The sequence below is a fragment of the Andrographis paniculata genome, unplaced genomic scaffold, assembly GCF_009805555.1.
Source record: "Andrographis paniculata isolate CXL003 unplaced genomic scaffold, ASM980555v1 Contig55END, whole genome shotgun sequence".
NCBI classification, from domain to species: Eukaryota; Viridiplantae; Streptophyta; class Magnoliopsida; order Lamiales; family Acanthaceae; genus Andrographis; species Andrographis paniculata.
This window is the reverse complement of record NW_026137590.1, coordinates 1,377,215-1,401,647: the sequence shown is the minus strand read 5'-3', so window position 1 is coordinate 1,401,647 and position 24,433 is coordinate 1,377,215. Positions and strand designations below refer to the sequence as shown.

The window sequence follows — 24,433 nt, the reverse complement described above, 5'->3', positions numbered from 1 at the left end:
AATATTAATTTTATGAAAAAATAAAGTATACTTCATCCGTTCCAATACAATAGTTTTGTTTATCATTTTTGTCCGTCCCAAAACAATAGTCTCAGCATAAATAAATATATCACTATAAAATTATCAATATTTTTTTATTATTATTACACAATTGTCACTACTTTTTACACTAATATACTTACACGGACAAAAAAATCATTTATTCTTATTTTTTACCGACTACCCATATAATATCAATATTTTTTAAATTCAATGTCCAATACAATAAGACTATACTTTTCAGTCGGAGGAAGTAATATATTTATTTTCATATTAATTTATTTATATTAAATTTAATTCTATTTTACTACTAATATTTATATTAAATATTTTCTTTAATAAATATAATTTTTAAAAATATCCTTTAGTTATTTGAACGTGTCACAAAATTTAGGATGCAATTAGTGAAATTTTATTTTATTTTAAATTATGTGTGATTTGAGGGAGTCTCTTTATCCACTCTGTGCATTTGCGGTTTGCTCGTTCATCCTTATCTGAAGAACCTTTCTATATCTGCTCTTGTGGGGACTGAAGAAGACGAAGATCAGTTTTTGATCACTGAAGGCAATGGGGAAGGGCGGGATGTCTCATGGAGACGCTGGGGAGGAAGAAAACATGGCGGCTTGGCTTCTCGGAGTCAACAATCTCAAAATCCTGCCGTTTAAGCTTCCTCCTCTTGGTGAATTGTTACTCAATACTTGAGTATTATTGATGATTCGTATTGATTTGAGTATTTCAATTTTGTTTGTTCAGAAATTAGAATTGAATCGTTGACTCAGTTGCTGTTGATCTCTAGGTCCTCATGATGCGAGGATTCGAATGAAAGCGGTTGGAATTTGCGGAAGTGATGTGCACTACCTCAAGGTAATTAAAACCTGAAATTGGATTAGGGTTATGATTCCTCGTCGAGTCGATTGCAGCTCGGCGTTGTGAATCTGTTGAAATTCAACTGTTGCTGATTTTTTGAAATTGATTTAGGGATTCAGAAGCCTTTGAAATTGATAGCGTATTCAGTTGTTACCTGTCTGCCATTGAAATGGATTTAAGGATTCAGAAGCCTTTGAAATTGATAGCGTATTCAATTGTAACTTGTCTGCCAAAATGATTGTTGATGGTTTTGATCATGTTTTTTCAGTACATGAGGATTGCAGATTTCATTGTGAAGGAGCCTATGGTGATTGGGCATGAATGTGCTGGTGTTGTTGAGGAAGTTGGGGGTGAAGTGAAGCATCTAGTTCCCGGCGACCGTGTCGCAATCGAGCCGGGAATTAGTTGTTGGAGATGTAATCTCTGCAAGGAAGGCAGATATAATCTGTGTCCTGAGATGCAGTTCTTTGCCACTCCTCCATACCATGGTTCTCTTGCAAATCAGGTTTATTTGATACTTGCTTGATTTTACTTTTGCGGAGTTGTGTAGATCATGCATTGTGAATGGTAAGATAGAATTCGGTGTTTAAATTACTGCTTAGATCGAAGGATAACACAATTATGGATGAAGTTGATTGATTTAGCTTTTAACTCTTGAAATAAGATTAAAGCAGCAATGAAGAACACTCTGCTCGGGTTTAATAGTCTAATCTCACAAATTCGTTGAACGTCTAATTCCTAAATTATTCTTGGACTAGAAAGAAGAGTTAGGCAATTTGAAGTCTCGAGGAACAAATTGTAGGAGATGAATTCAAGTATGGAGAAGAATAAAGAATTTCCGAGTTACTTGTGTTTTTCTTGCTGAAAGAATTGCATATCGGTTGTTCTGTTTTGATTCCTCTTCCGAATCCGTATGGCTCCTTTCTTCTTTTTTCGATTGAGATGAAAATCTTGATATTGTAGCTAAATACATCTAAGTACTGACTTGCAGTTGATTCATTTCTTACACACAATCGACTTTAGGCATGACTGAGCTCAGTATTCTCTTCAGCCGGGCGTAATTTGTGAAATTTCCATATTTATTGACTTCTGCGACAAATTTACACTTTATCCACAATTGAATAGCATATATTGAATTATTGGTAATGTACCAATTGTAGTAAACAGTCACTTAAATTACCGACTTATTAGTTTGATGATCTGTGCTTGTGACATTTCTTTGTGCCGATTGTAATGAAGACATCAGAATAACATTGTAAGAATAATGTGAATAACAATCGTAGTAACCAAGTGCCGATTTTATTGCAGATTGTGCATCCTGCAGATTTATGTTTCAAACTTCCCGATAACGTGAGTTTGGAGGAGGGAGCTATGTGCGAGCCATTGAGCGTCGGGGTTCACGCCTGTCGCCGTGCCAACGTTGGCCCGGAGACAAATGTGTTGGTTATGGGCGCGGGACCCATAGGACTCGTGACATTGCTTTCTGCCCGCGCTTTCGGATCCCCTAAAATTGTGATTGTGGATGTAGACGATGCCCGTCTCTCAGTTGCCAAGAAGCTTGGAGCCGACGAGACTGTCAAAGTTTCGACTAGTGAAAATGTAAGTCCATTTTCTTTCGTCACATTTGACTTTCTAGAATCCGCCATTTTTACAGCCATGATTCCCTATCAACATTTTAAAAACAGGACACGGCTGCAGAAGTCGAACGGATCAAGGAGGCCATGGGGGGTGACATCCACATATGTTTCGACTGCGCGGGATTTACGAAAACGATGTCGACGGCGCTGTTGGCGACTTCTTCGGGTGGGAAAGTTTGTCTTGTCGGGATGGGCCACAACGAGATGACGGTCCCCCTCACAGCCGCTTCTATAAGGTAAAAATTCGACGGTGGTGATTTTACAATTTTGATCTTTTCGTTGGCTGCAGATCCTGCGCTAATCCAGCCAATTCAACATAATGTTGATTTGATCGGGTCAATATATATTGGGTTATAAGATAGCATATGATGAGTTATAATATAATATATATTATAAATATGCTAAAATATGTATAAATATATACTGATTTGATCAAATCAATATCATGCTGACTTAATCGGATCAGCAGCTGATCCATGTTCTTTCTCGTTTGGATGCACGAGTGAGTGATGTTCAGAAAATGTCGATTTGAATCTCAGGGAGGTCGACATCGTAGGCATATTCCGGTACAAGAACACGTGGCCGTTGTGCCTGGAGTTTCTGACGAGCGGTAAGATCGACGTGAAGCCGTTGATCACTCACCGGTTCGGATTTTCGCAGGAAGAAGTCGAAGCGGCGTTCGAAACGAGCGCCGGCGGCGGCAATGCCATCAAGGTCATGTTCAATCTTTAGTAGTTATTATCGGGAATTCAGTATATGTGTTGCGTGGATTATTATCGTATTTTGGTTCCCACACCAAATATGACATCCTTTGTAATGTAAATTGGATGATTGTAATAAGGAGAAATCATGGGATGAGACTACTTACATGCCAAAATTGGGATTTATTTATACGATGGACACTAATTCCATATGCTCTTTGGGTATTTTAGTTAAAGAGTTTGTTTGGCTGCCATCTCAACTGTTTATTTGAATTTTATTTAAATATTTTCTTCGTTTTGGCCATAGCTGCGCTTCGAATAAGTACTAGATAAATTTTTGGAAAATTAGTCTAGCAAGAAAATTCATACTATACAAGTTTTTATAAATAATGCAAAAATATAATATATACATATTCACATTACATAAAATATATATATTTTATTAACCAACGTCAATAATTCATCACAAAATATTATTATTTTTATATTATTGATTTAATTTTTTATACTTAATATAAAAAAATACATTTATCCAACATACCCATTCTATTATTTTAAAACTTTCTTTGACAAAAAAAAAGGAAATCTATAAATTTTTTAAAACTTTCTTTGAAAAATAAAAAATAAAAAATGAAATCTATAAATTACAACCAGCCTATTAACCTTAGATATGATTTATTATTTTTATACATTTTTATTTCTTTTCAAGGTTTGGGTTGAGACGTGGTCTGAAATTGTCTTATCGAACTCCATACTCCTAACACAACATACACCACACAGACATATACACATATACATACATATATATTCATATCCACCATTGAAGCCCTTCTTCTTCTTCTAGGTATTATTTATTTATTTTCATTATCTAAAAATGGGTTGTCTGAAACCCCAACATCTTCTCTACAAAACCATAAATCCAAAACCTTCTTCTTCTTCTTCTTCATTATTCCCATGTCGTCCTTTGCCATTATTACATCCTAACTTCTTCCCTTCCACTTCTACTGTCCGTACAACAACCACCTCAACTGCATCATCATCATCATCCTACAATGTCACCTTCAAGACCCGCAAATCTTGCAAACTTGGCATTTCAATCTTCCCCGATTTCGACTACAATGCCGAATCCGGGTCCGGTTCGGGTCTCGGGTCATCATCCACAACGAAAACGTCGGCCGTTGATCGAATCGACGACAAAAACGGCACCACCCAACTCTCCGTCATGTTCGACGCCCAGCGCCTCTACATCCCGCCAATGTCATTCAACACCGCTCGATTCTTGGGCCTGCCGTTGCCGCCATTCCTCCGAATCGACATCGTCCCCGAGGCCCTCTACGGAACGATCGACCGAGAATCGGGGGAGGTTTGTCGACGATATTTCTTCACGAATACACACCCATTTCGTTGATGCTAATAATAACCCGTCGTCTTTCTTGCAGATCGAGCTGAATTTCAAGGCCGAGTTTTGGTTTTCTGTCGGGACCGTTTACAAAGCTCCGCCGATGCTCGTCGACACAGTTCTTACGACGGAAGAGTCAAGGGGAAAGATGAGAGGCGGGAAAGGGGAGAGGATGCAAAAAGACGGGTCTTGTAGACTCGTCGGGATCGCAACGGTCGACCCAATCGACGACGTTTTCATGGACACGTTCCTCGGCCTTCCTACCGAGTGCCTTGCCGTTTTGAACGCTGTGATCGCGTTTTCGGACGCGTAGTCGCCGCCCGCTTGATTACTACGATGTTAATCTCTGTAATAATTCTCGTATCGTTCGTTTTCCTTCCTCGATCTTTCGGAGGTTTAAATATGGAAAAGGAAAGTAAAGCGTTTTGAGTTCTTACTCTTACATAGTGATCGTAGAAATCCTCACTCGAACGCGAGTCGTTGAGTCCCAACGAGAGAAGCGTACGAACCCTTCTTCTCCAACAGCTCCGAGTGCGTCCCGAGCTCCGAAACCTTCCCTTCCGAGCAGAGTGCGATTTGATCGGCGTTCTGAACAGTACTCAATCGATGAGCGATCACCAACGTCGTTCTTCCCGTCATTAATCGATTGAGTGCGTCCTGGACGAGACGTTCACTCACCGTGTCCAAAGCACTTGTCGCCTGCGAAAAATCGTATAATCGAACTTAAAATTCTTGCATCCACATCCTCCGAAACGTTCGATGTAATGTTCTTACCTCATCGAGAATCAAGATCGGAGCATTCTTCAGCAGCGCCCTCGCGATCGCGATTCTCTGAAAAAAACACAAGACAGGATTAGAGCTGAGAGGTTTTTAAAGAATCGGGAATTCAACCGAGTCGATCGATCGAACCTGCTTCTGTCCTCCGCTTAACAAACCTCCGCGCTCGCCGACTAAAGTGTCGTACCCCTGCAAGAGATCACGTAATCGTAAGTCTCGAAAAGGCGGAGTCTTTGATGAAAATACGGCAGCTGCCTCACCTGTGGCAATCCGATTACGAATTCGTGTGCATTCGCTGCTTTCGCCGCTTCGATCACAGCATCTCTCGAAACGAACTCATCGGGGAGGCCGTAGGCGATGTTTTCTCCAACCGAAACCGAGAACAAAACAGGCTCCTGTGGCAGTTTACCATTCAGTCGAGAAATCGATGAAAACTTCGATCGACAGATATAATACCTGATTGACAATGGATACGACTCTCGCCCATTCGCTCTTATCGAACGATCGTAAATCCTCTCCCGCGACTGTAATTCGACCCTTCGTTGGCTGCAAGGCAGAAGTCGTTCTGCCGTCATTTCATCGAGGAACAATATTTACGATTAAAATCGGAGGATCGAGTATAACCTCGTAGAAACGAGCTAAAAGCTGCACAACCGTGCTCTTGCCCGCACCGCTCGAGCCAACGAGAGCGGTAACGGTTCCGCATTTTAAAGTCAGGTCGAGACCTTGCAAGACTTCGATATCGGGCCTTAACGGATACGCGAAATGAACGTCTGCAATCAAAAATTGAACATGTCGAAAAGGGCTGTAGTTATACCGATAAAGGACGCATTATTACGACGACGGGAGTACCTTCGAGGCGAATATCACCCGACTGCGCGAGGCTGCGAACATCGCTGGCGGATTTTAACGAAGACATATAACCCGTGCCGCGGTTTTGCGAGTTCCCGTTGGAGCCATTGACCAAAAGATCGTCGAGATTTCGATCGGGAATTCTTCTCCGCTTCAAGTCTTTTTCGAGAGCATGAGCCAATGCTTCGTCAATTTCGGCACCGGCTAAAATGGAATTGATTCTTTCGGTAGCAGCGAAGGCTCCGCGAAGATCCCCGAACGTGTTCACAACCCCTTGAACCTGAACAAAATCGTCGATTCCTTAATGCTCGTGAAAATTCGATTCGAAGAAAGATCGTACTTACGGCGAAGGTCAATGTGAAAGTGTATCCGATGAAAGAAACCATGGTTCCTACTGCGAGCTCGCCCTGCACGATGAATTAATGGCAACGATTCAGCGTCGAGGTTATATCACGTATAAGAATCTCGAAACTCTTACCGCTTTCACTTTGCTTCCTCCGAGGCAATACAGCGCCATCAAAGAAACGTAAACGGCAATCCTCGTGACGGATTCGTTGATGGACTTGAATACACCGAGCGTTACGCCACTATTCTCGTACTCAAGAACCTGAAAGACTCGATCAAGAACACGTATAACAAAGCTACATAAAGTGTAAAATCTCGATACTAGCATGTGTAGCAGTTGCTCTACCTGTCTACCGAAGAGTGACATTTGTCGTTTCTCTCCCCCGAATGATCGAACCTGCAAGACGGTCGTAATTAACGGGACAACGAATCGATCGATACGTGTAGAAAGAGACCGTGTGCTTACAGTACGTATCGCAGCGAAAGTTTCGGTAACACAATCAGCGATCGAGGCTTGAGCAGATCCGTGAGCTTTAAAGGCAGTCACCGTCGTTCTTTTATAGATAGCTACGAAAAATCATATATAAGTCGCGCACGGCGTGATGAACGTTAAATTCTGATCGAAGATGAACCACGCTTACCAACGAGTACCGACACTGAAAGCATGAGAAGCCCCAAAACCGGCGCAAGCTGCGCAGAAAGAGCGAAAAGCAAGCACAGCGTCCCGACGACCTGCAAAAAGATCGATACAATCATTTTCAATCGATCAAAATGTAAAACTCGAGCAAATGATCGATCTTTCTGAGATATGGCAAGAAACTAATCGGGTTTTGCGACATCAACAATCGGGTGAGAACTTTACTACTTCTTTTGTTAACATAAAGCTCACATTTGCTTAGTGTAGAATAGCTTGCCTCGGAAATTGCTCGTAAGCCACGGTCTCTCGATATATTCTCACTGACAATGTTCTTCAGCGATCCCAAATCGGTTGTTATCAGCGCCGTTAGCTCGCCAACCTACAAGAATCACATCAAAACCGTTTTATAACTAATCTACACAAGTTCTTCGAACTACAATGTTTTAAGAAAAGAAATACCTTATACCTGTCAAAAAATTCCACCTGCGAAACACACAACAACGACAGTAATCAGAATCATTCTTTGAGATTTGATCGACACTAAGTATAGTTCTAGATTCATCCCAAAATTCCCAATTCGAATGGACTTCTAATAAACTTTAGATTTCAACCGACAATCCTAACACCGATCGCACCTTCTGAATCAAAACTCGCTGAAATATTTGAGCTCTTAAGCTCGACATAACCTTCTCCCATATGCCATTCATGTTTACGACGAAGATGATCGTGAAAATGGGCTCCAATGAATAGAGAATCCCCACTTTACTCAGCAATTGCCAGATCGCTTCCGGTCTTGCCCCGATAAGCACTTCGAAAAACCTCCCTGAACCAACAACAGCAATGGGGTTCTTAACTAAAACCATCTTCAAAATTTTCAGCAATCAATGATTGTGTTAGGAAAACTCCAATAAAATGAGAATAAACAGAAACAAATACAACCAAAGAAAGAAATCAATCCCCGGAATTTATGTTGTAAACAGAGTATTACAACACAGACAATACAATTTACGAATCGAAGACATCTAAGGATCTTTAGAAATACAACCAAAGAAAGAAATCCACGCAGGAATTTATGTCCTAAACAGAGTATTACAACACAGACAATACAATTTTTGAATCGAAGACATCTAAGGATCTTTAATCATCAACAAAGCTTATCTGCAGTTTGAAAACTATCCATCTTCGACAATTCCTCATATTTCTTCTGATTGCAGATTTCAGTGACAGAACTTTCATACTCATTCATCTATCTCCAATTCCAAACATATATACATATTATAGATTTATATATACGTATGTACGTATAAACAATGATTCCAACCAAAATATTAACCAGAAATGTGCAATGGCAACAACACAGGTTAACCAAATGTAAATTGAACAACAGAAACGAATCTGGAGAATACCAGAATAGATAGGCATGGCGAGAGTGCAAGAAGTGCAGCCAACGAGGGTAAGAACAGAGGCCAACACTCTCAATTTATGTCTCGAAATTAGTCTCCACAGCAAGCCCCAGCTAATCACGTCCAGCGGCTCCAGCTCCACAATCTCCGCGCCGTCGATTTTCGGAGCATCCTCGCTCACTATCGCGTCGAAAGCAGGCCCCGACACGTACGCGTTGGCCTTGGTACTGCTGAGTCGGAAAGAAATCCTCTGGAAATTCGAACGATTCGCGATCTTACACTTCAATTTGGCGGATTTGAAATGTGTTAGGGCTTTTGGGGTGGAGGAGAATCGCGCGGGAGCAGCGAAGGGAATGGCAGCCATTATTGGGGGTTGGAGTTCGCTGCCCAAACTCCTTCAGGCATTGGTCAGATTTAGCGAAAATTTAGCAGTAAATTATCGATACGTACGTGTTTGAAGGGAATTCGCCATTGATGATATTTATGCATCGTCCTTTTCAGGTTCCTGCAATTCTCTGCAATTTCCAGAACGCGATTCTTAGCTTTTTTTTGTTTGTATTTTAAAAATGCGACTTCTACTTATTTGTGTATTTTTAAAAATGCGACTTCTATTAATGGTAAATATAAAAATAATTAACTGATGGTAATTAATTACAGCCCTTCTTCTAGATTCCCATTTGCCTAAATCTTTGTTCTTGCGAATTTCTTGGAGGGCAGGGATTCGGGAAATCCATGAATTGGGAAGATCGTATTTCTACAATTGATCCGTGATCGGAGAAGCTCCGCCGCCGCCGCCGTTGCTGCTATCCGTGTTCTTCTTTCGGTTTCTGAGTTCAGCGATATCTCCAATGGCGCAGCGGTGTATTCTTGTGTTTGTGGCGGCCGTACTGTTCTTAATTGGATTGCTTGACGCGAGCCCTGGGGATGCTGATCCGGTGTACAGGTGAGCTTTTTGAATTGCTCTTCAGCTGAAATTTGTGAGTTTGGTTATGGTTATTTGGAATCTGGTTGATTTGGGGCGGTTCGGATTGGGAATTTGGGTAATTGCTGGGCGTGTGTTTTGTTTCGAGTCGTTGGGAAGTAGAGCTGAAGTAATCATTGCTCTATTTAGCAATTTATTCTGAACTGTGTTGAAGTAGATGAGATTTGAGAAGGTGAATTTGTATCTTAGTATGGAGCTTTCATTGTCGTCCATGGAAACTAGTGTATGAATAAGGTTCTTCAATACTTAACTCCAGAAATCTACACTCAGCAGTGTTCTTGATTCAAGTTTTTGGATGTAGTGATCTTAAGGAAATTAATTATGTGGTGCTTGATGAATTTGGGAATCTTCAGTGCTTCTTTGAGTGCATTGTGATTTGAAACTATGAAAAAGAACTGCTTAATGTGAAAGTAAGTTAACTGATAGCAGATTCTAGTTTTGGGAATTCGATTTGTAATTGAAACTTGTGTGCTTAGTTCTTACATCACAATTGTAGATCGAAAACGCGAATAATGATTTGAAGCTGAACTTTGGGGTTAAAGAAGTTAAGATTAGTCGGAGTTCTTCAATGGCATCTGTCGAGCAGAGTGGAAGTCAGATTTTGCATATAGTTTACCATTCTATTTGGAAAATTAGCTGATTAGCATATAAGAGTAGAGCGAGCATTTTTCCGAGGAACTTAAGCCTTTTCTAAGTGTTCCATCTTGGAATGAACCTGTACTGAAATATCATGCATTCTGGTACTGAAATTCTGCTCATTGTTCTGTAGTAGTCATACTTTTTATGGTTGATTATGCCTCTTAACTTCTGAATAATGTTTCTTTAAAGTGAAGACAGTCGAGTATACTATACACATGAACTTTACCGACATCTGACTGCAGATCCAACACCTCCCGGCTCTCTTAACCTCTAAAAATCGATTCTAATTCCAGGGCTTGTGTCGAGCAATGTGAAAAGAGTGGATGCGTAGGGGACAAGTGTTTCCAACACTGCAACTTTTCCTCTGATGGAATCCCGACAGACGGCCCCTGGTATTTGCAGGAGCCGCTTTACAGGCAGTGGAAACAATGGGACTGCCGGAGTGACTGCCGCTACCACTGTATGGTCTCTAGAGAAGAAGAAAGACAGAAACTTGGCTATCAGCCGGTAAAATACCATGGGAAATGGCCATTCAAGCGTATTTACGGGATCCAGGTGAGAAACAGAGTTTATTCGAGTGGCGAACAGTGAAATGAAAATGATTATTAAATTGCTTTTCGTCTTGTCGCCAGGAACCTGCTTCGGTTGCTCTTTCTGCGCTCAATCTTGCCGTACATTTTCACGGATGGGTATCCTTCTACATCCTAGTAAATTACAAGCTGCCGTTTAGGCCAAACAAGAGGACATATTACGAGTACACTGGTCTGTGGAACATATATGCAGTCTTCGCCATGAACGCCTGGATTTGGAGCGCAGTTTTCCATAGTCGGTCTGCATCGTTACTTGCTTTATATAGAATTCTCGTATAAAATATATATATTTATATATGTATATAATTGTTTTGATCTCGATACATTTTGAAACTATGTATGCAGGGATGTTGATCTTACCGAGAAGCTAGATTACTCATCCGCTGTGGCGTTACTCGGATATTCCCTCATTTTGTCTATTCTTCGAGCTTTCAATGTGAGACTTGAGGCAGCCAGGGTCATGGTTGCGGCTCCCCTATTAGCTTTTGTGGCGACGCATATTTTATATTTGAACTTCTATCAGCTCGACTATGGTAAGTTCGCTGCGCTCTCATTTAGTTACCGTGTAAATCTTGTGCATGCAACTTCGATACTTTTCGTCTAGTTCGGTGCTAGGATTGCCGTTGCGACTTAAATGTTCTTTGCAAATTAGTTCTCTTCTTTTCACATTTGCATTAAGATTAGTTGATGTGGCTTTGAGTTTCTTTTAAGGTTTGGATTTTGGTTTGAAGTTTGTGTAGAGTAAAAAAATTGAAGTAGAAGTGTTTGGCGGGATATATATATATATATAGGCGTTGATCTGATGCTATTGGATGAGAATTTTCGATGAATAGTGCGAGGCCGAAATTGGGCCTTATAGAAACATACTCTTAGGTGAAATCATGAAAATATTATAAAGAATGATGTTTTTTGTGTTTTTATTAATTTTTATTGTTATGTGTATTTATTGGATACTCCGTCCTGTATGAATCTATCCATTTACTTTTTGTACATATGTTAGTATTTTATATCTCTATAGTATAATAGATGGGTGGATGGACAATTGTATCCTTAAAATTATAAATAGTTATTTAATCTGATATAAATAAATATTAATATAATATTTGAAATGTAAAATTAATTTTTAGTATAATATAAAAAATAATATTAGTTGCTTGATGTGATATTCTTTTTAGGAAAAACATAAAATCGTTAGTAAAATTCTCGTGAGAAATCTACAAAAGAACGCAGTCTAACTTTTGTTCTTGTATCAAGGCCTCTAGGAGTCTACTATACTTTTCCCTCAAAATCTACTTACTTGATCGGTACTTGGTCGATATTTGTATGCGCATATGGCAGGTTTAAACATGAAAGTGTGCGTCGCGATGGGATTAATCCAGATTTCGATATGGGCAATATGGGCCGGCGTCACTCGTCACCCCGCCCGTTTCAAGGTATGGGTCGTCTTATTCGGGGGCTTGCTAGCGATGCTATTAGAGATATACGATTTTCCTCCATATTGGGGATTTGTTGATGCTCATGCTCTCTGGCACGCCACGACTATCCCCCTCACCTACCTCTGGTGGAGCTTCGTTAGAGACGACTGTGTTTTCAGAACCTCGGTTCTCGTCAAGAAGGCCAAGTAAGTCTTTACTTGTTGTATCGCCACAGGTTTAACTCGAATATCGTCGATGTTCGATTGTCGAAGATTTTCGAGGATGTTGTTATGTTCAATGCTCTGCGGATTTGGGATGATGTCTAACGGTATGTTTTTCTTGAATTTGAAATTTTGTTTTTTCATAGCAAAATGAATGTAAAAATCTTGTTAAGTTATTAGGTATGTTTTTGTTTTAGTACTCCTTCCGTGGAGTTCCACTTTACGAGTCTTTCTGATTATGTACGATTTATATTTCATATCAGTTTTAGAAATATTAATATTATATTGGAATATAGTAGAAATAAAGTAAAAATGAATAAAATAATTTTACTAGGTAATGATATTTGTGTAATATATTGTAAATTACAAGTTATTTGTAATGTTAAATAGATAGTACAGTTACTAAAAAAAAGAAATAAATATTCTGTTATCGGACAGACTAAAAAAAATTGTCATGGGCGTAGGGAGCATTATGTATTAATTTTTCAAAGAAACATAGAGAGAAAGAAGTTAGTGATATTTTGATTTCAATGTGATTATTTTGAAGAAATAAATATTTTTTAGTGAGAAAAAAAAAATGCTAGAAAAAACTGACTCGGAAAGGGGATATTTTACAATATCTCTTATCTTATCCAAAGCTAAAATTATCAATTTTTCAAATTATTTTCAACACAAATTCAATTTTCAATCCACTAAAATAGAAGGTTTGGTAAATTGAGTGTGTGTAAATAATTAGATATAGGATTTGTTTGCACAATACTTTTTTACATTAAATATAAAATACTACTATTATTTATAAAATATAAAATAAAAAAAATTAAAATTAAAATACTAAACAAATAAACTCATAATAATATTAAATATAGCGTAAGCTGTTTTTTTTTTTTTTTAACTGGACCCCTTGTTATTTTAATTAGAGTCTGTCGCAAAGTAGTCCCATAAGTGAAAATTTTTTGCCGTTTTAGTCCTTTAGCGCCGGAGAAGCCCGCGTAGCTCGCCAGAGGCCACATGTCCGCCAAGTTAGTGACACTTGGCGGACACCTAGATTTTTTTTTTATTTTTTTAAAAAATTATTTTAAATTTTATTTGTCTTTTTAATTTTTTAAAAAATTATTTTAAATTTTATTTGTCTTTTTAATTTTTTTATTTGGTCCAATTAAAAAAAAAATAAAAAAATAAAATCCACGTGTCCGCCAAGTGTCGCTGACCGCTGACCTCACGGACACGTGGCTTCCGGAGAGCCACGCGGGTCTCTCCGGCGCCGGAGGACTAAAACAACGAAAAGTTTTTACTTATGAAACTAGTTTGCGGCAGACTCCACTTATGAGACTAAAATTATAAATGGTCCGTTACGAGACTAAAAAACAGTTTACCCTAATAATTTAATACAACATAATAATTAACATCAAATTATAATAGTTCACGCAACATATATCAGTATTAACTTCAACCTACATATCACATAGTAACTGTACACTAATATTAAAATATTATTAATTTTTACTTAAATTCTAAAAATACCATTACATATTAAATCAATTATACATAAAATAGTCATAATTTTTTATTTTTAAAATTATTCATAAAATCAAAAAACAAATATTAAAATCTTCAATGTACTTTCACTATTAATAAAATATTATTATTATTTAATTTATTATAAAAAATAAAAAAGATATTTTAAAGTAGAATAGAAAAAATATATAACATCACATATTGTTTCAACATCAATATATTATACTCCCTCCGTCCTAATATAATAGTTTTGTTTATCAGTTTTGTCCGTTCCAAAACAATAGTCTCATTTTCATAAATACTTATATGATCATAAAATTATCCCTATTTTTTTATTATTATTACACAAATACTACTACTTTTTACACTAATACACTTACAAGAGCAAATAAGTTTTTTACTCATACTATTTACCACCTTCGATATTTTAAAATATAGTATTAAATGAAAAATAAGATTACTTTGAAGAAAAATTTGATTATTAGTAAAAAACCAGATCTAAACTTTAATAAATAGAACTGGAAAATCTTCATGGCCGTGGGACGTACCCCTTTTTCGGCACACTAACACAAATACATACATACATATCTATATATATATATATCTGTATATATATAGACACCACCCCAACCCCCCACCCCACCCCACCCGTACAAGCTAGAAAAACCAATTAAAGTACGGACATATACCTAAACACACTAAAATAGCAAAAACTTCTTCCCTTCTAAATTAAAGCGAATAACTCCACAACGACACGTCAGCATCAAACTCCACGTCATCCTCGTACTGCGGCGGCGGCAGCATCATCCCCTCCGCCATGTCATCAATCAACCCGTGCATCCCAAAAACCGCCTCCTCATCCACAAACCCCCCCTCATTCTCCGCCGCCGCCTCCGCCGCAGCCGCCGCCGCCGAAGGAGGCCGGAAAACCTCGGCCGCCTCCGCCGCCGCCTTCCGAATGTCCTTCGGATCCAACGAAGCCGGCGCGGGAAGCCGCCAAGCCGAGTCGGCAAAATTAAGACACGCCGACTTCCCCCGTAGCGCAATCGCCGCCACGTCGTGCGCACGCGCCGCCATCTCGACGGTCGGAAAAGTCCCCAGCCAAATCCTCGACTTCTTGTTCGGCTCCCTCACCTCGCAAACCCACTTGCCGGAATTCCGCCGCCGCACGCCGCGGTAGACCGGGTGGCGCGTCTCCCGGAATTTCTTCCTCCCCGCCTTCTTCTTCGGATTATTCTCCGCCAGAATCACCTCCTCGTCGGAGAAGTTCCCCGCCGCCTCCTCCTCCGCCGTCGGCCGCCACTGCGCCGCCGCCGGAAACGGGTCCGAATAGAATCTCCTGAACATCTGCATTATCGAAATTGAATCGTCGATCGGATCGGTGAAATTGTAAGTTTGAAAATTTTCCGGCGAGGAATTCCGGCGGTGTCTCCGATGGGGGGAATTGAAGTGTATATATATATATATGTATGTATGTATGTATAGTTGGAAATTAATGAGGGAATGGGACGCAAAATGTTATGTACTAAAGACACGGAAAGGATGATAAGCTAATTGCCAGCTCGATTCTGGGTATGGTTCGAAAACGACGGACGGACGGATGAGTGGCGCCCAGCTGTGAGGCGGTTAGGATTTCGACACGTGTCAGGGTTGACTGATTCTAATCGATTTTGACTGATAGAGATGGAACTATGTATATATTGTGTCAGAAATTGTAGTCAGTGATAGTTCAATGTATTGCTCCGTTTTGTCACTAAGAAGGTTCCACTTCGATTCCAATTTTCTTTTTTTTTTTTTCGTGTTTTTTTTTTTTTTTTATATTTAGTGTTTTTTTTTTTTTTTATCTTATCCTCGAATAAAAATAAAAATTATTATGATAATAAAAAATTGATATTTTTAAGTTGGACAATCAAAATTGAAAAAATTACATTCAATTAAAATAGAAGAAGTATTATACTAAAACCCGATTAAATTCAAAATATTAAATTATTAATATTTATTTATATCAAATCAAATAGTTATTCAAATTTAATTTTTATTATACAAAACATAACTTTAAAATCAAATCTAAAGAAACAGATACACTCTATGTGTTCCTTTTGTTTTTTTAACCACACATTTTTTTAAAAAATTAATATATTACATATTTATTTTTATATTATTTTCACAATTTTTTATATTTTACATAAAATAATATTTCTTTAAAATTATTTACAAAAGAAGAAGAAGAACACATTGCGCTTAACTTTTATATAAATTATAAATATGACATTACATATATGTATATATAAAGGACAACCGAAAAAAAAAAAAAATTATCAAAACAATTATATACATTTGTACTTATCAATTAAAATATAAAATATTATTTTTTTAATCTACTATAAAATTTATAAATTTAATGGATACATTAGTTTGGGACAGAAAAAGTATACAATATGAAAAATAAGTACATATATATTTTTAAAACTTTTTATTTAAATAAAAAATAAAAGAATTATGTATTCTTTCAATTTTCTATTTTATATGTTTTTTTAAAAATATTAATATAATATACACATTTATTATTTTTATATTTTCTACGCAATTCTTCGTACTTCATATAAAAAATATTCATTCAAATTATTTCACAAAACAAAACATTATAGAAATCCTCCAAAATCTCATAAAACAAATACATTCCATTGTGTTCTTTATTGTTCAAATTTGGGTTTGAAATTGAGAACAATCAAAATTTCAGTTGGAATAATATTTTATATAAAATACAATATAAATAATTTAATTTGGGTTTAAAATACGATATTTGATTGGATTGTAGATAAATTATGTAATTACGCATATTCCTATAAGGTTAAAGTTTCAAGTAAAATACTCGTGTAATCTAAATTTTTATTTAATTTAAATTTGATATCTTAAAATATTTTCTGAATAAATGCAATAGAAATGCACGAATAGGTTGAACATATACAAGAAACTCATTTATTTACTCGTCAAATTTCCACCAAATAAAACTCAAAATGTTCCAAAGTTGATAGTAGTGTTCAAGGTCTCTAATCTAAAAACGAGCAACTTTTCATAAAGATAGAAAAATGCATATCCATACAGTTCATATTAAATTAAAAATAATTGAAAATAATAATCATGAGCTCAAGATTAGGATTAGGGGCAGAACTATTAAAGTCCCGAAAATTTCAGGAAATCAAGATGAGACGATCAAGGACCAAAAAATATAAGAATTTGGTAACTCAATTCGATCACGATGATCTACGTCTGGGGGCGCTGCCAAACAAGAATCTTACTATAAAGTACGCACATGTTAAAGTGAGAATACATTGATATTTATAGGCTAATTCTATGCCAATAATATCCTAATCATATCTCTAAAATTTAGAATATAATATACAAATCATATCCCTAGATTTTAGGATATAATCAGGTTTCATATCTCAACAATCTTCCACTCGAAGACTGATTGCATCTTCCATTTCAACATTTTACTTCATCGGCAATGACAGCGCCAAGCCTCTTTCTTCACTAATCGAAGCCATTTGAGATTGAATACGACCTTAGATGAATTGAGGTTGTATCACCACCTTAGGTTGTCTTCCAAGATTGCTCATAAATCAGTTCACTACTCCCATTGGGTGTGTTTTCCACCTCCTAAAGGTATCAAAAGCACCATATTTACGCTTAAGGAAATATACTCATATCTCCCTTATAATGTCGTCAATGACCGTGGTGTAGTACTGTAAGCCTCAAAGGGTCGATACAAAAGCTGGTTCCCACAGATCCGTATGAGCCAACTCCAACTTTTCCTTTCTCAGATCTCTCCCACCATTTGAGAACACCACTTTTTGTTGCTTCCCAAAGATACAGTCCTCGCATATTCCAATATCGACGGACTTAAGACTTGACAATCTTCCCTTAGAACTGAGCTCCCCTATCCCCTTCTCGCTCATGTATCCGAGACGAGAACACCATAAATTTGTGTCATTATTTATGGCAATGGAACTGATTCCGTCTTGCATGTGTTTCGTCATGTAGAGAGTTCCATCACTTCTCCCATGGGCCACCACAATGGATTCTTGGGTTAACTTCCACGACTTAGTTTAAAAAACTGTCGAGTAACCTACCTCATCCAATTGTCCCATGGAAATCAGATTTCGTTTCAGACCCGGGACATGGCTCACGTCATTCATTCTCCACTCCCCGTCATTCGGTGTTTTGATTCGAATCATTCATTTACCTACAATCTTCAGTGTCTCATCATCTGCAAGATAGACAACAGCAAAATTACCTGTGGTATAAGATTCTATTATTCCCGAATCACTGCATGAGTGGAATGACACTGCTGAGACAAAAATTCATGACTCCATTGGACTGCTGACGCTCAGAATCAGCGCATTGGATATCTCATCCGCTGTGATTGCCGAACCCTGATCCTTTTCCAGCGCTCTGCACTGTCGTTTCAAGTGCCCCTTGCAGTTTCAATATACCACCTGACTTGCATCTTCCTTGTCCGTGTTCTCCGGCTTCAACTTTGACCATTCTTGATCTTCACCCTTTTACTTTGCCTCAGATCTAAATTCAGTCGAGACATTCTCCCAAAGGGTTAGTCGAACCGCACTCATCGTCTTCCTGTCGATCTTCTTTTACTCGACTTCATCCATCTTGACTCCCACAAACAAACCTAAGGTTCACTTGATATGAGAGCACATCGGATATCTCCCCCGCGAAACCCTTATCCTTCCCTGCCAACCTTGCACCGCCTATCACAAAGGGCGGGCCTGACCTACCAGTCGGGACCAACCCAACACCGCCATGAGACTTTCGACACAAGGCACCTCCACAGGTCACAAGGAATTCCCACAACGACCCAATGTCTGATTCCTCTCAATCTGCCCTACCAACGAACCAGACTCTTATACCACTTGTTACGAAAATTTCAGAAAATTAAGATGAAACAACAAAGATAAAAGAACACAAAAATTTGGTAACTCAGTTCGATCACAATGATCTACGTCTGGAGGCGTTGCCAAGCCACAAATTTTACTATAAAGTACGTAGATACATGTTAAAGTGAGAATACATTGATATTTATAGGCTAAGTCTATGCCAATAATATCTCTAAATCTAGAATATAATATCCAAATCATATCCCTACATTTTAGAATATAATCAAGCTTCATATCTCAACAGTCCCTAATTTTATTAATAATCACTGTTTCATTCAAATTGATGACTTTTTTTTTCTTTTTTTTTTTTTCATAAAAATGGATATTCATATTTTATTTTTTAGTGAAAAAATATACTCCCTCCGTCTCATGAAATTTGTTCCTATTTTTTATTTTCGTCCGTCCCACATAATTTGTCATTTTCTTTTTTGAAAAATTGATTATACACTTTAATTATATTGTAAAATTAAAATTTTATAATTTTAATCGTAATTAAACTATTTAGTTATCTTAATCTTAATCTATAATGATTTTTACTAAATAATAATTATTTTTACTAATATACTTTTGAATTACTTACTAATTATACTTTACCTAAATTCTCGTATCTACGGTAACATGCTCATTTTATCTAAGACGGAGGGAGTACTAATTTTCTTTTGTATGAATCTCTCAACGAATATTAGATCTTGATCATAAATCCTTTAAAACCAACAAAAGAAAAAAATAATAATAATAAAAACAAAACAAAACTCACAAATAAAATGCCCTAAGATTTACAAAAAGAGCATGGAAGCACCTAAATTAATTTGCAAATATCGAAAGTCTACTTCTTGATCAATGCCTAAAAGTGTGTTATTTTTATATAATATCAATATCTTGAATGAATACAATATGTATTATCAATTTATATTTTAAAAATGTATTATTTTTATAGACATCATGTGTTAAGTTTAATTATAATATATGTTGTATGAATTACTACATGTTTTGTCAGTTCATATATGTGAATCATATATGATAAATAAGATCTGAAAGTATCGAAAGTTTAAATTCATGACTTTACAGTCACGAGTCTACCCCATACTACCAGACCATCTCTTACGAGACTATACTTTACTTATTTTAGAATTATATTTTAGGTATTGACAGTACAATGCTGAATAATAGTTTATTAACAAAAGAACATCAACTAGTGTACATAATAACCCAAGGATTACAGTTATGGTGGTACCGACACACCCAATATTAGACAAACACATAAACTATTATTTAATACTTCCTCCGTCACTACAAGAAAATAGTATATTTGTAACGGAATTTCGTTACTAAAGTTCACGTAGCTAACGTAATTTCATCTCTAATTCCGTCTCTAATATCATTAGTAACGGAAAAAATGAATTTAGTAACGAAAAAACTTCGTTACAAAATTGATAATTTCTTGTAGTGCGTCCTAGATAATATGGGTTTATTACTGTAGATACGAAAATTTAGGTAAAATATAATTAGTAAGTAATTAAGAAGTATATTAATAAAAATAATTACTATTATATAGTAAAAATAATTATAGATTAAGATTAAGATAACTAAATAGTTTAATTAAGATTAAAAAAATTTAAATTTTAAAATATGATTACAGTATATAATCAATTTTCCAAAAAATGAAAGTATAAATTATGTGAGATGGACAAAAATAAAAAATATGAACAAAAATTATATGAGATTGGGAAAGTAATATAAAATTTATATTAATATAATATAAAAATAATAAATAAATTGACAGTATATAACAATAATAATTTATACAATATATACTACCATTAATTTTAGCATATGCTCATGAAATATGATTCATCTATAAATTAACATTGTTTTTATTATTATTATTGATGATGATGAGTTTCCTCCAACAAATAATAATAATTAATTACTGTAGATACGAAAATTTAGTTAAAATATAATTAATAAGTAATTAAAGATTGTATTAGTATAAATAATTATTATATATTAAAAATAATTATAAATTAAAATTAAGATAATTAAATAGTTTAATTAACATTACAAAAAATTAAAATTTAAAATATAATTAAAATGTATAATTATATTTTTAAGAAATAAAAAGATAAATTATGTGAGACTGACAAAAAAAAAATAATAATAAAAATGATCAAATTATATGCAACAAAATAACTAAAATATAATTTGAAGACCAAGTAAGTGAGGGACATAAAGGAAAGAAGTGTAAAGAAGGATAGGTTAGGTGAGCTGGCTTGGCTTGGCTTGGCTCGGCTCATTAACATGCATGCAAACAGCTCAGCCAAGAATCGGCCAACACAAAATCTTATTTATGTCCGAAAGTGGAAGTGGGGCCCATGATACCTTGTCCTGAATATCCCAACTAACATACACGTCGCACGTGCGAACGCACGTGCCCCGACAGTTAATTAACTGCCAGCATCCCTCCCACCCACGCGTCGCCACGTGGAATAATCCCGCTGAATTGGATGGGCCCCACTCTAATAATGCATTATCTTCAAATCCCTGTTTTTGGATGTATATGGGTTTGTTTGTTTAATTTTTTTATCTGATTTATATATATTTTTTTAACGGTAAGATACAGAGATTTGTATAATTAATACTCCTTCGTCCGTAAATATAGTTTTAATTGAATTTGGTATGAAATTTAAAGATTATATTGATAGTTGGTAAAAAATATGATAAAATATTTTTTTGTCCTTGTGAGTATATTAGTGTAAAAAGTAGTGACAATTGTGTAATAAAATGAAAAAGTAATGATAGTTTTATGATGATATGATTATTTATGGAAATAAAACTATTGTTTTGAAACGAACAAAAATGGTAAACAAGACTATTGTATTAGGACAGAGGGAGTATAAAAAATAAGTTTATGTGAGAGGATAAAATATACTCTCTCCGTCCTATATCTATTCATCAATTTACTTTTTACATAAAAATTCTAAAAATATTTGTATTATATTGAAATATAATAGAAATAAATGTAAAAAAACTAAATTACCCTTTTAGTATTGTATGATATTAATGTAATATATTGTAATTTGGAATGATATTTGTAATGTTAAGTATATAGTACAGTTACTTAAAAAAAAAGAAATAAATACTTTGTTATGAGACGGATCAAAATGAAAAAATGGATACATTGTGAAGGGACGGTGGGAGTAATTCTTGATCATTTGATAAGCTTCTTATTTGACTTTTGTATGCATATGAAAGTAAATTAATACTATCTCCGTCCGGCTCTAAGGATCTTATTTATTTTTTGCGTGTTGATTTTTGAATATTAATTATTATATCAAAATGTAGTACACATTAAAAAAAATTGCAAAAATACTTCAATTAATGTCTTGTAATATTAATATAATAACATTTATAAGAAAAACTATGCAAATATAAGGATATTTTTAATATTAACTACAATGACGCAAAAGGTAAATGAAACTCTTAGAGCCGGAAATATGAAGTATTTTATAGATAATTAATGTAATAAAGTAATGTTTTTTTCTATTTTATTCTTGAAAGGCAATATAAAAAATAAAATGTATGAATACTTTGATATTTAGTTTAAAATTATTTTTACTAAAAAAAAATACTCCTTCTGTTGTATATAATTTGTCCACTTTTTCTATTTAGGTCTGTCACATAGAATTTGTCATTTTCTTTTTTAGAATTATTATTATACATTTTAATAACATTTTAAAATTTTTAATTTAGATTTTTTTTATTTAAATTAAATTATTTAATCATTTTAATTTTAATTTGTAATTATTTTTGTTAAACCATAATTATTTTTACCGGTACACTTTTTAATTACTTAGTAATTAATAACTAAAACTCCGTGCCTAAGACAAATGAGACAATTTAAGTGAGACGGAAGGAATATTATACTACTTCCGTCCTATAAGAAGAGTGACGTTTACTTTTTGCACGTAGATTTTTGAATATTAGTATTATATTGATTTATAGTAAAAAGACAAAAATACCCCTATTAGATTGTGTAATATAAAAGTAATGATATTTGTATAATATATTAGAAATTGTAAGGGTATTAATTATGTTAGGTTGGTAATACAATTATATCCTTATTTTGGGACGGACAAAAATAAAAAATAGTATCATTCTTATGGGACGGAGGAAATATTAAAAATAAATTTTACATTAAAAATATCATACTTCTTCCGTCTCAATACAATAATCTTGTTTACCATTTTTGTCTGTCTCAAAACAATAGTCTCATTTCCATAAATAACCATATCACAGTAAAATTATCCATATATTTTTATTATTATTACACAATTACTATTATTTTTTACACTAATATACTCATAAGGGCAAAACAGTTATTTACTATTACTTTTTAACAACTACCAATACAATATCAATATTTTCTTAAGTCCGGTGTTCAATACAATAAGATTATACTTTTGGAACGCATGGAGTATAATATAATTATTTAAATTTAAAAATTTTACTGTTTAAATCTCAAACCAAAACCTAAAACTTCTAGACAAACACACCCTAAGATGATTATACACACCCTAAAATGATTATCTGGCCTAATCTAGTCTAGTCTAAGTATAGTCTAGAACACCTAAGCAATAGTAACGGTAATAGCAACAAAGGAGTCCTTTTCCTTAGAGTGGTTGATGATCGAACGACGTCGTTTGACCCGGTGTACGGCACACGGCTTCGACAGTTATTAAACCACCGCCGCCGCCTCCCGGCCGGCCACGGAAACGCGTGGACCACGTGCTTATTTATCTATTTTTATTTTATTTATTAAATAATTAATCAATAATTAATACTCTCCTCAACTCACCTCACCTCCAGCAATGCCGATTTGACTTTGAGTTGATGGAGCAAGTGAGACACCTCACTCCCTCCCTCCCTAATCTGCACCGTTCATTTTGTGGTGGAATCAATGGCCTGGATTCGCCCATAGAACCAAAGTATAAGTGAGTGAATGAGTGATCGATTATCGAGTGGTTTGGACTTTTGCTTTTTTCGACGGTGACGTTTTGGATACGATTCACGTTCTTCATTCTAGGAGTCTTTTGGATTATTGTTTTTAGTTTTATTTTATTATCTTTTATAAAATTTATATACTCAAGCAAAAAATTAATTCATTTAAAATTGATGTAAATATTAAGAAAAATAAATATATTATTATAAATTTTGAAAAATTAAAATCACAGTTGATATATTTTTGAAAATATAATTAATAAAATTCGTGATATTTATTGTAATTAAGTATTGAATTAAACATAATAATTAAATAGATTTTTTTGATTTTTCCAAACACAGTAATAGAGTAAATTTAATGAATAAACAAAAAAAGAAAATAAAAATAATTTGGGAATCCGTAACTATTACACTTCGAATGCAGTAAATTTTCGATCGAATTTAATAAAATACAAACTAAG

General features: G+C 35.3%; 5 protein-coding genes across 6 annotated transcripts; 3 read left to right on the top strand and 2 right to left on the bottom strand.

The window, feature by feature from the left end:
- Positions 1-492: 492 nt before the first annotated feature.
- LOC127256355 (sorbitol dehydrogenase) lies at positions 493-3,456 on the top strand. Its single transcript, XM_051282331.1, has 6 exons — positions 493-718; positions 836-903; positions 1,175-1,411; positions 2,215-2,505; positions 2,592-2,779; positions 3,083-3,456. Exons 1-6 carry the CDS (start codon positions 607-609, stop codon positions 3,273-3,275), a joined length of 1,089 nt encoding a protein of 362 aa, XP_051138288.1. The 5' UTR covers positions 493-606; the 3' UTR covers positions 3,276-3,456.
- Positions 3,457-4,118: 662 nt separating this feature from the next.
- Positions 4,119-5,079, top strand: LOC127256245 (uncharacterized). The gene is made up of 2 exons (XM_051282148.1): positions 4,119-4,607; positions 4,684-5,079. Exons 1-2 carry the CDS (start codon positions 4,119-4,121, stop codon positions 4,954-4,956), a joined length of 762 nt encoding a protein of 253 aa, XP_051138105.1. The 3' UTR covers positions 4,957-5,079.
- Positions 4,884-9,164, bottom strand: LOC127256243 (ABC transporter B family member 28). Of its 2 annotated transcripts, XM_051282145.1 has the most exons (17): positions 8,661-9,163; positions 7,890-8,077; positions 7,714-7,737; positions 7,532-7,633; positions 7,259-7,349; positions 7,084-7,184; positions 6,964-7,014; positions 6,751-6,879; positions 6,617-6,679; positions 6,273-6,552; positions 6,045-6,193; positions 5,877-5,966; positions 5,681-5,815; positions 5,553-5,609; positions 5,418-5,474; positions 5,081-5,342; positions 4,884-4,989 (listed from the first exon to the last, which is right to left on the bottom strand). In XM_051282145.1, the coding sequence occupies exons 1-16, from the start codon at positions 9,019-9,021 to the stop codon at positions 5,106-5,108; spliced, it is 2,115 nt and encodes a 704-aa protein (XP_051138102.1). In that variant the 5' UTR covers positions 9,022-9,163; the 3' UTR covers positions 4,884-4,989; positions 5,081-5,105. The 2 variants fall into 2 exon arrangements, with proteins under 2 accessions (XP_051138102.1, XP_051138101.1); XM_051282144.1 differs by lacking the exon at positions 4,884-4,989 and having other exon boundaries at positions 5,086-5,342; positions 8,661-9,164.
- Positions 9,165-9,316: 152 nt separating this feature from the next.
- LOC127256244 (uncharacterized) lies at positions 9,317-12,705 on the top strand. The gene is made up of 5 exons (XM_051282147.1): positions 9,317-9,600; positions 10,572-10,833; positions 10,911-11,107; positions 11,214-11,401; positions 12,207-12,705. The coding sequence occupies exons 1-5, from the start codon at positions 9,506-9,508 to the stop codon at positions 12,491-12,493; spliced, it is 1,029 nt and encodes a 342-aa protein (XP_051138104.1). The 5' UTR covers positions 9,317-9,505; the 3' UTR covers positions 12,494-12,705.
- A 1,963-nt stretch (positions 12,706-14,668) lies between these two features.
- Positions 14,669-15,519, bottom strand: LOC127256360 (dehydration-responsive element-binding protein 1D-like). Its single transcript, XM_051282336.1, has one exon. The coding sequence runs from the start codon at positions 15,370-15,372 to the stop codon at positions 14,749-14,751; it is 624 nt and encodes a 207-aa protein (XP_051138293.1). The 5' UTR covers positions 15,373-15,519; the 3' UTR covers positions 14,669-14,748.
- Between the last annotated feature and the right edge of the window lie 8,914 nt (positions 15,520-24,433).

Bases quoted from the DNA above. Each gene is read 5' to 3' on its own strand.
- LOC127256355 (XM_051282331.1), top strand. From the start codon at position 607: ATGGGGAAGGGCGGGATGTCTCATGGAGACGCTGGGGAGGAAGAAAAC. The intron at 1,412-2,214 runs GTTTATTTGATA...ATTTTATTGCAG, and splicing joins ATGGTTCTCTTGCAAATCAG to ATTGTGCATCCTGCAGATTT. The intron at 2,780-3,082 runs GTAAAAATTCGA...TTTGAATCTCAG, and splicing joins CTCACAGCCGCTTCTATAAG to GGAGGTCGACATCGTAGGCA.
- LOC127256245 (XM_051282148.1), top strand. From the start codon at position 4,119: ATGGGTTGTCTGAAACCCCAACATCTTCTCTACAAAACCATAAATCCA. The intron at 4,608-4,683 runs GTTTGTCGACGA...TCTTTCTTGCAG, and splicing joins TCGACCGAGAATCGGGGGAG to ATCGAGCTGAATTTCAAGGC.
- LOC127256243 (XM_051282144.1), bottom strand. From the start codon at position 9,021: ATGGCTGCCATTCCCTTCGCTGCTCCCGCGCGATTCTCCTCCACCCCA. The intron at 6,680-6,750 runs GTAAGAGTTTCG...TTCATCGTGCAG, and splicing joins GAGGAAGCAAAGTGAAAGCG to GGCGAGCTCGCAGTAGGAAC. The intron at 5,343-5,417 runs GTAAGAACATTA...GATTTTTCGCAG, and splicing joins CGATCTTGATTCTCGATGAG to GCGACAAGTGCTTTGGACAC.
- LOC127256244 (XM_051282147.1), top strand. From the start codon at position 9,506: ATGGCGCAGCGGTGTATTCTTGTGTTTGTGGCGGCCGTACTGTTCTTA. The intron at 9,601-10,571 runs GTGAGCTTTTTG...TTCTAATTCCAG, and splicing joins GATGCTGATCCGGTGTACAG to GGCTTGTGTCGAGCAATGTG. The intron at 11,402-12,206 runs GTAAGTTCGCTG...CGCATATGGCAG, and splicing joins CTTCTATCAGCTCGACTATG to GTTTAAACATGAAAGTGTGC.
- LOC127256360 (XM_051282336.1), bottom strand. From the start codon at position 15,372: ATGCAGATGTTCAGGAGATTCTATTCGGACCCGTTTCCGGCGGCGGCG.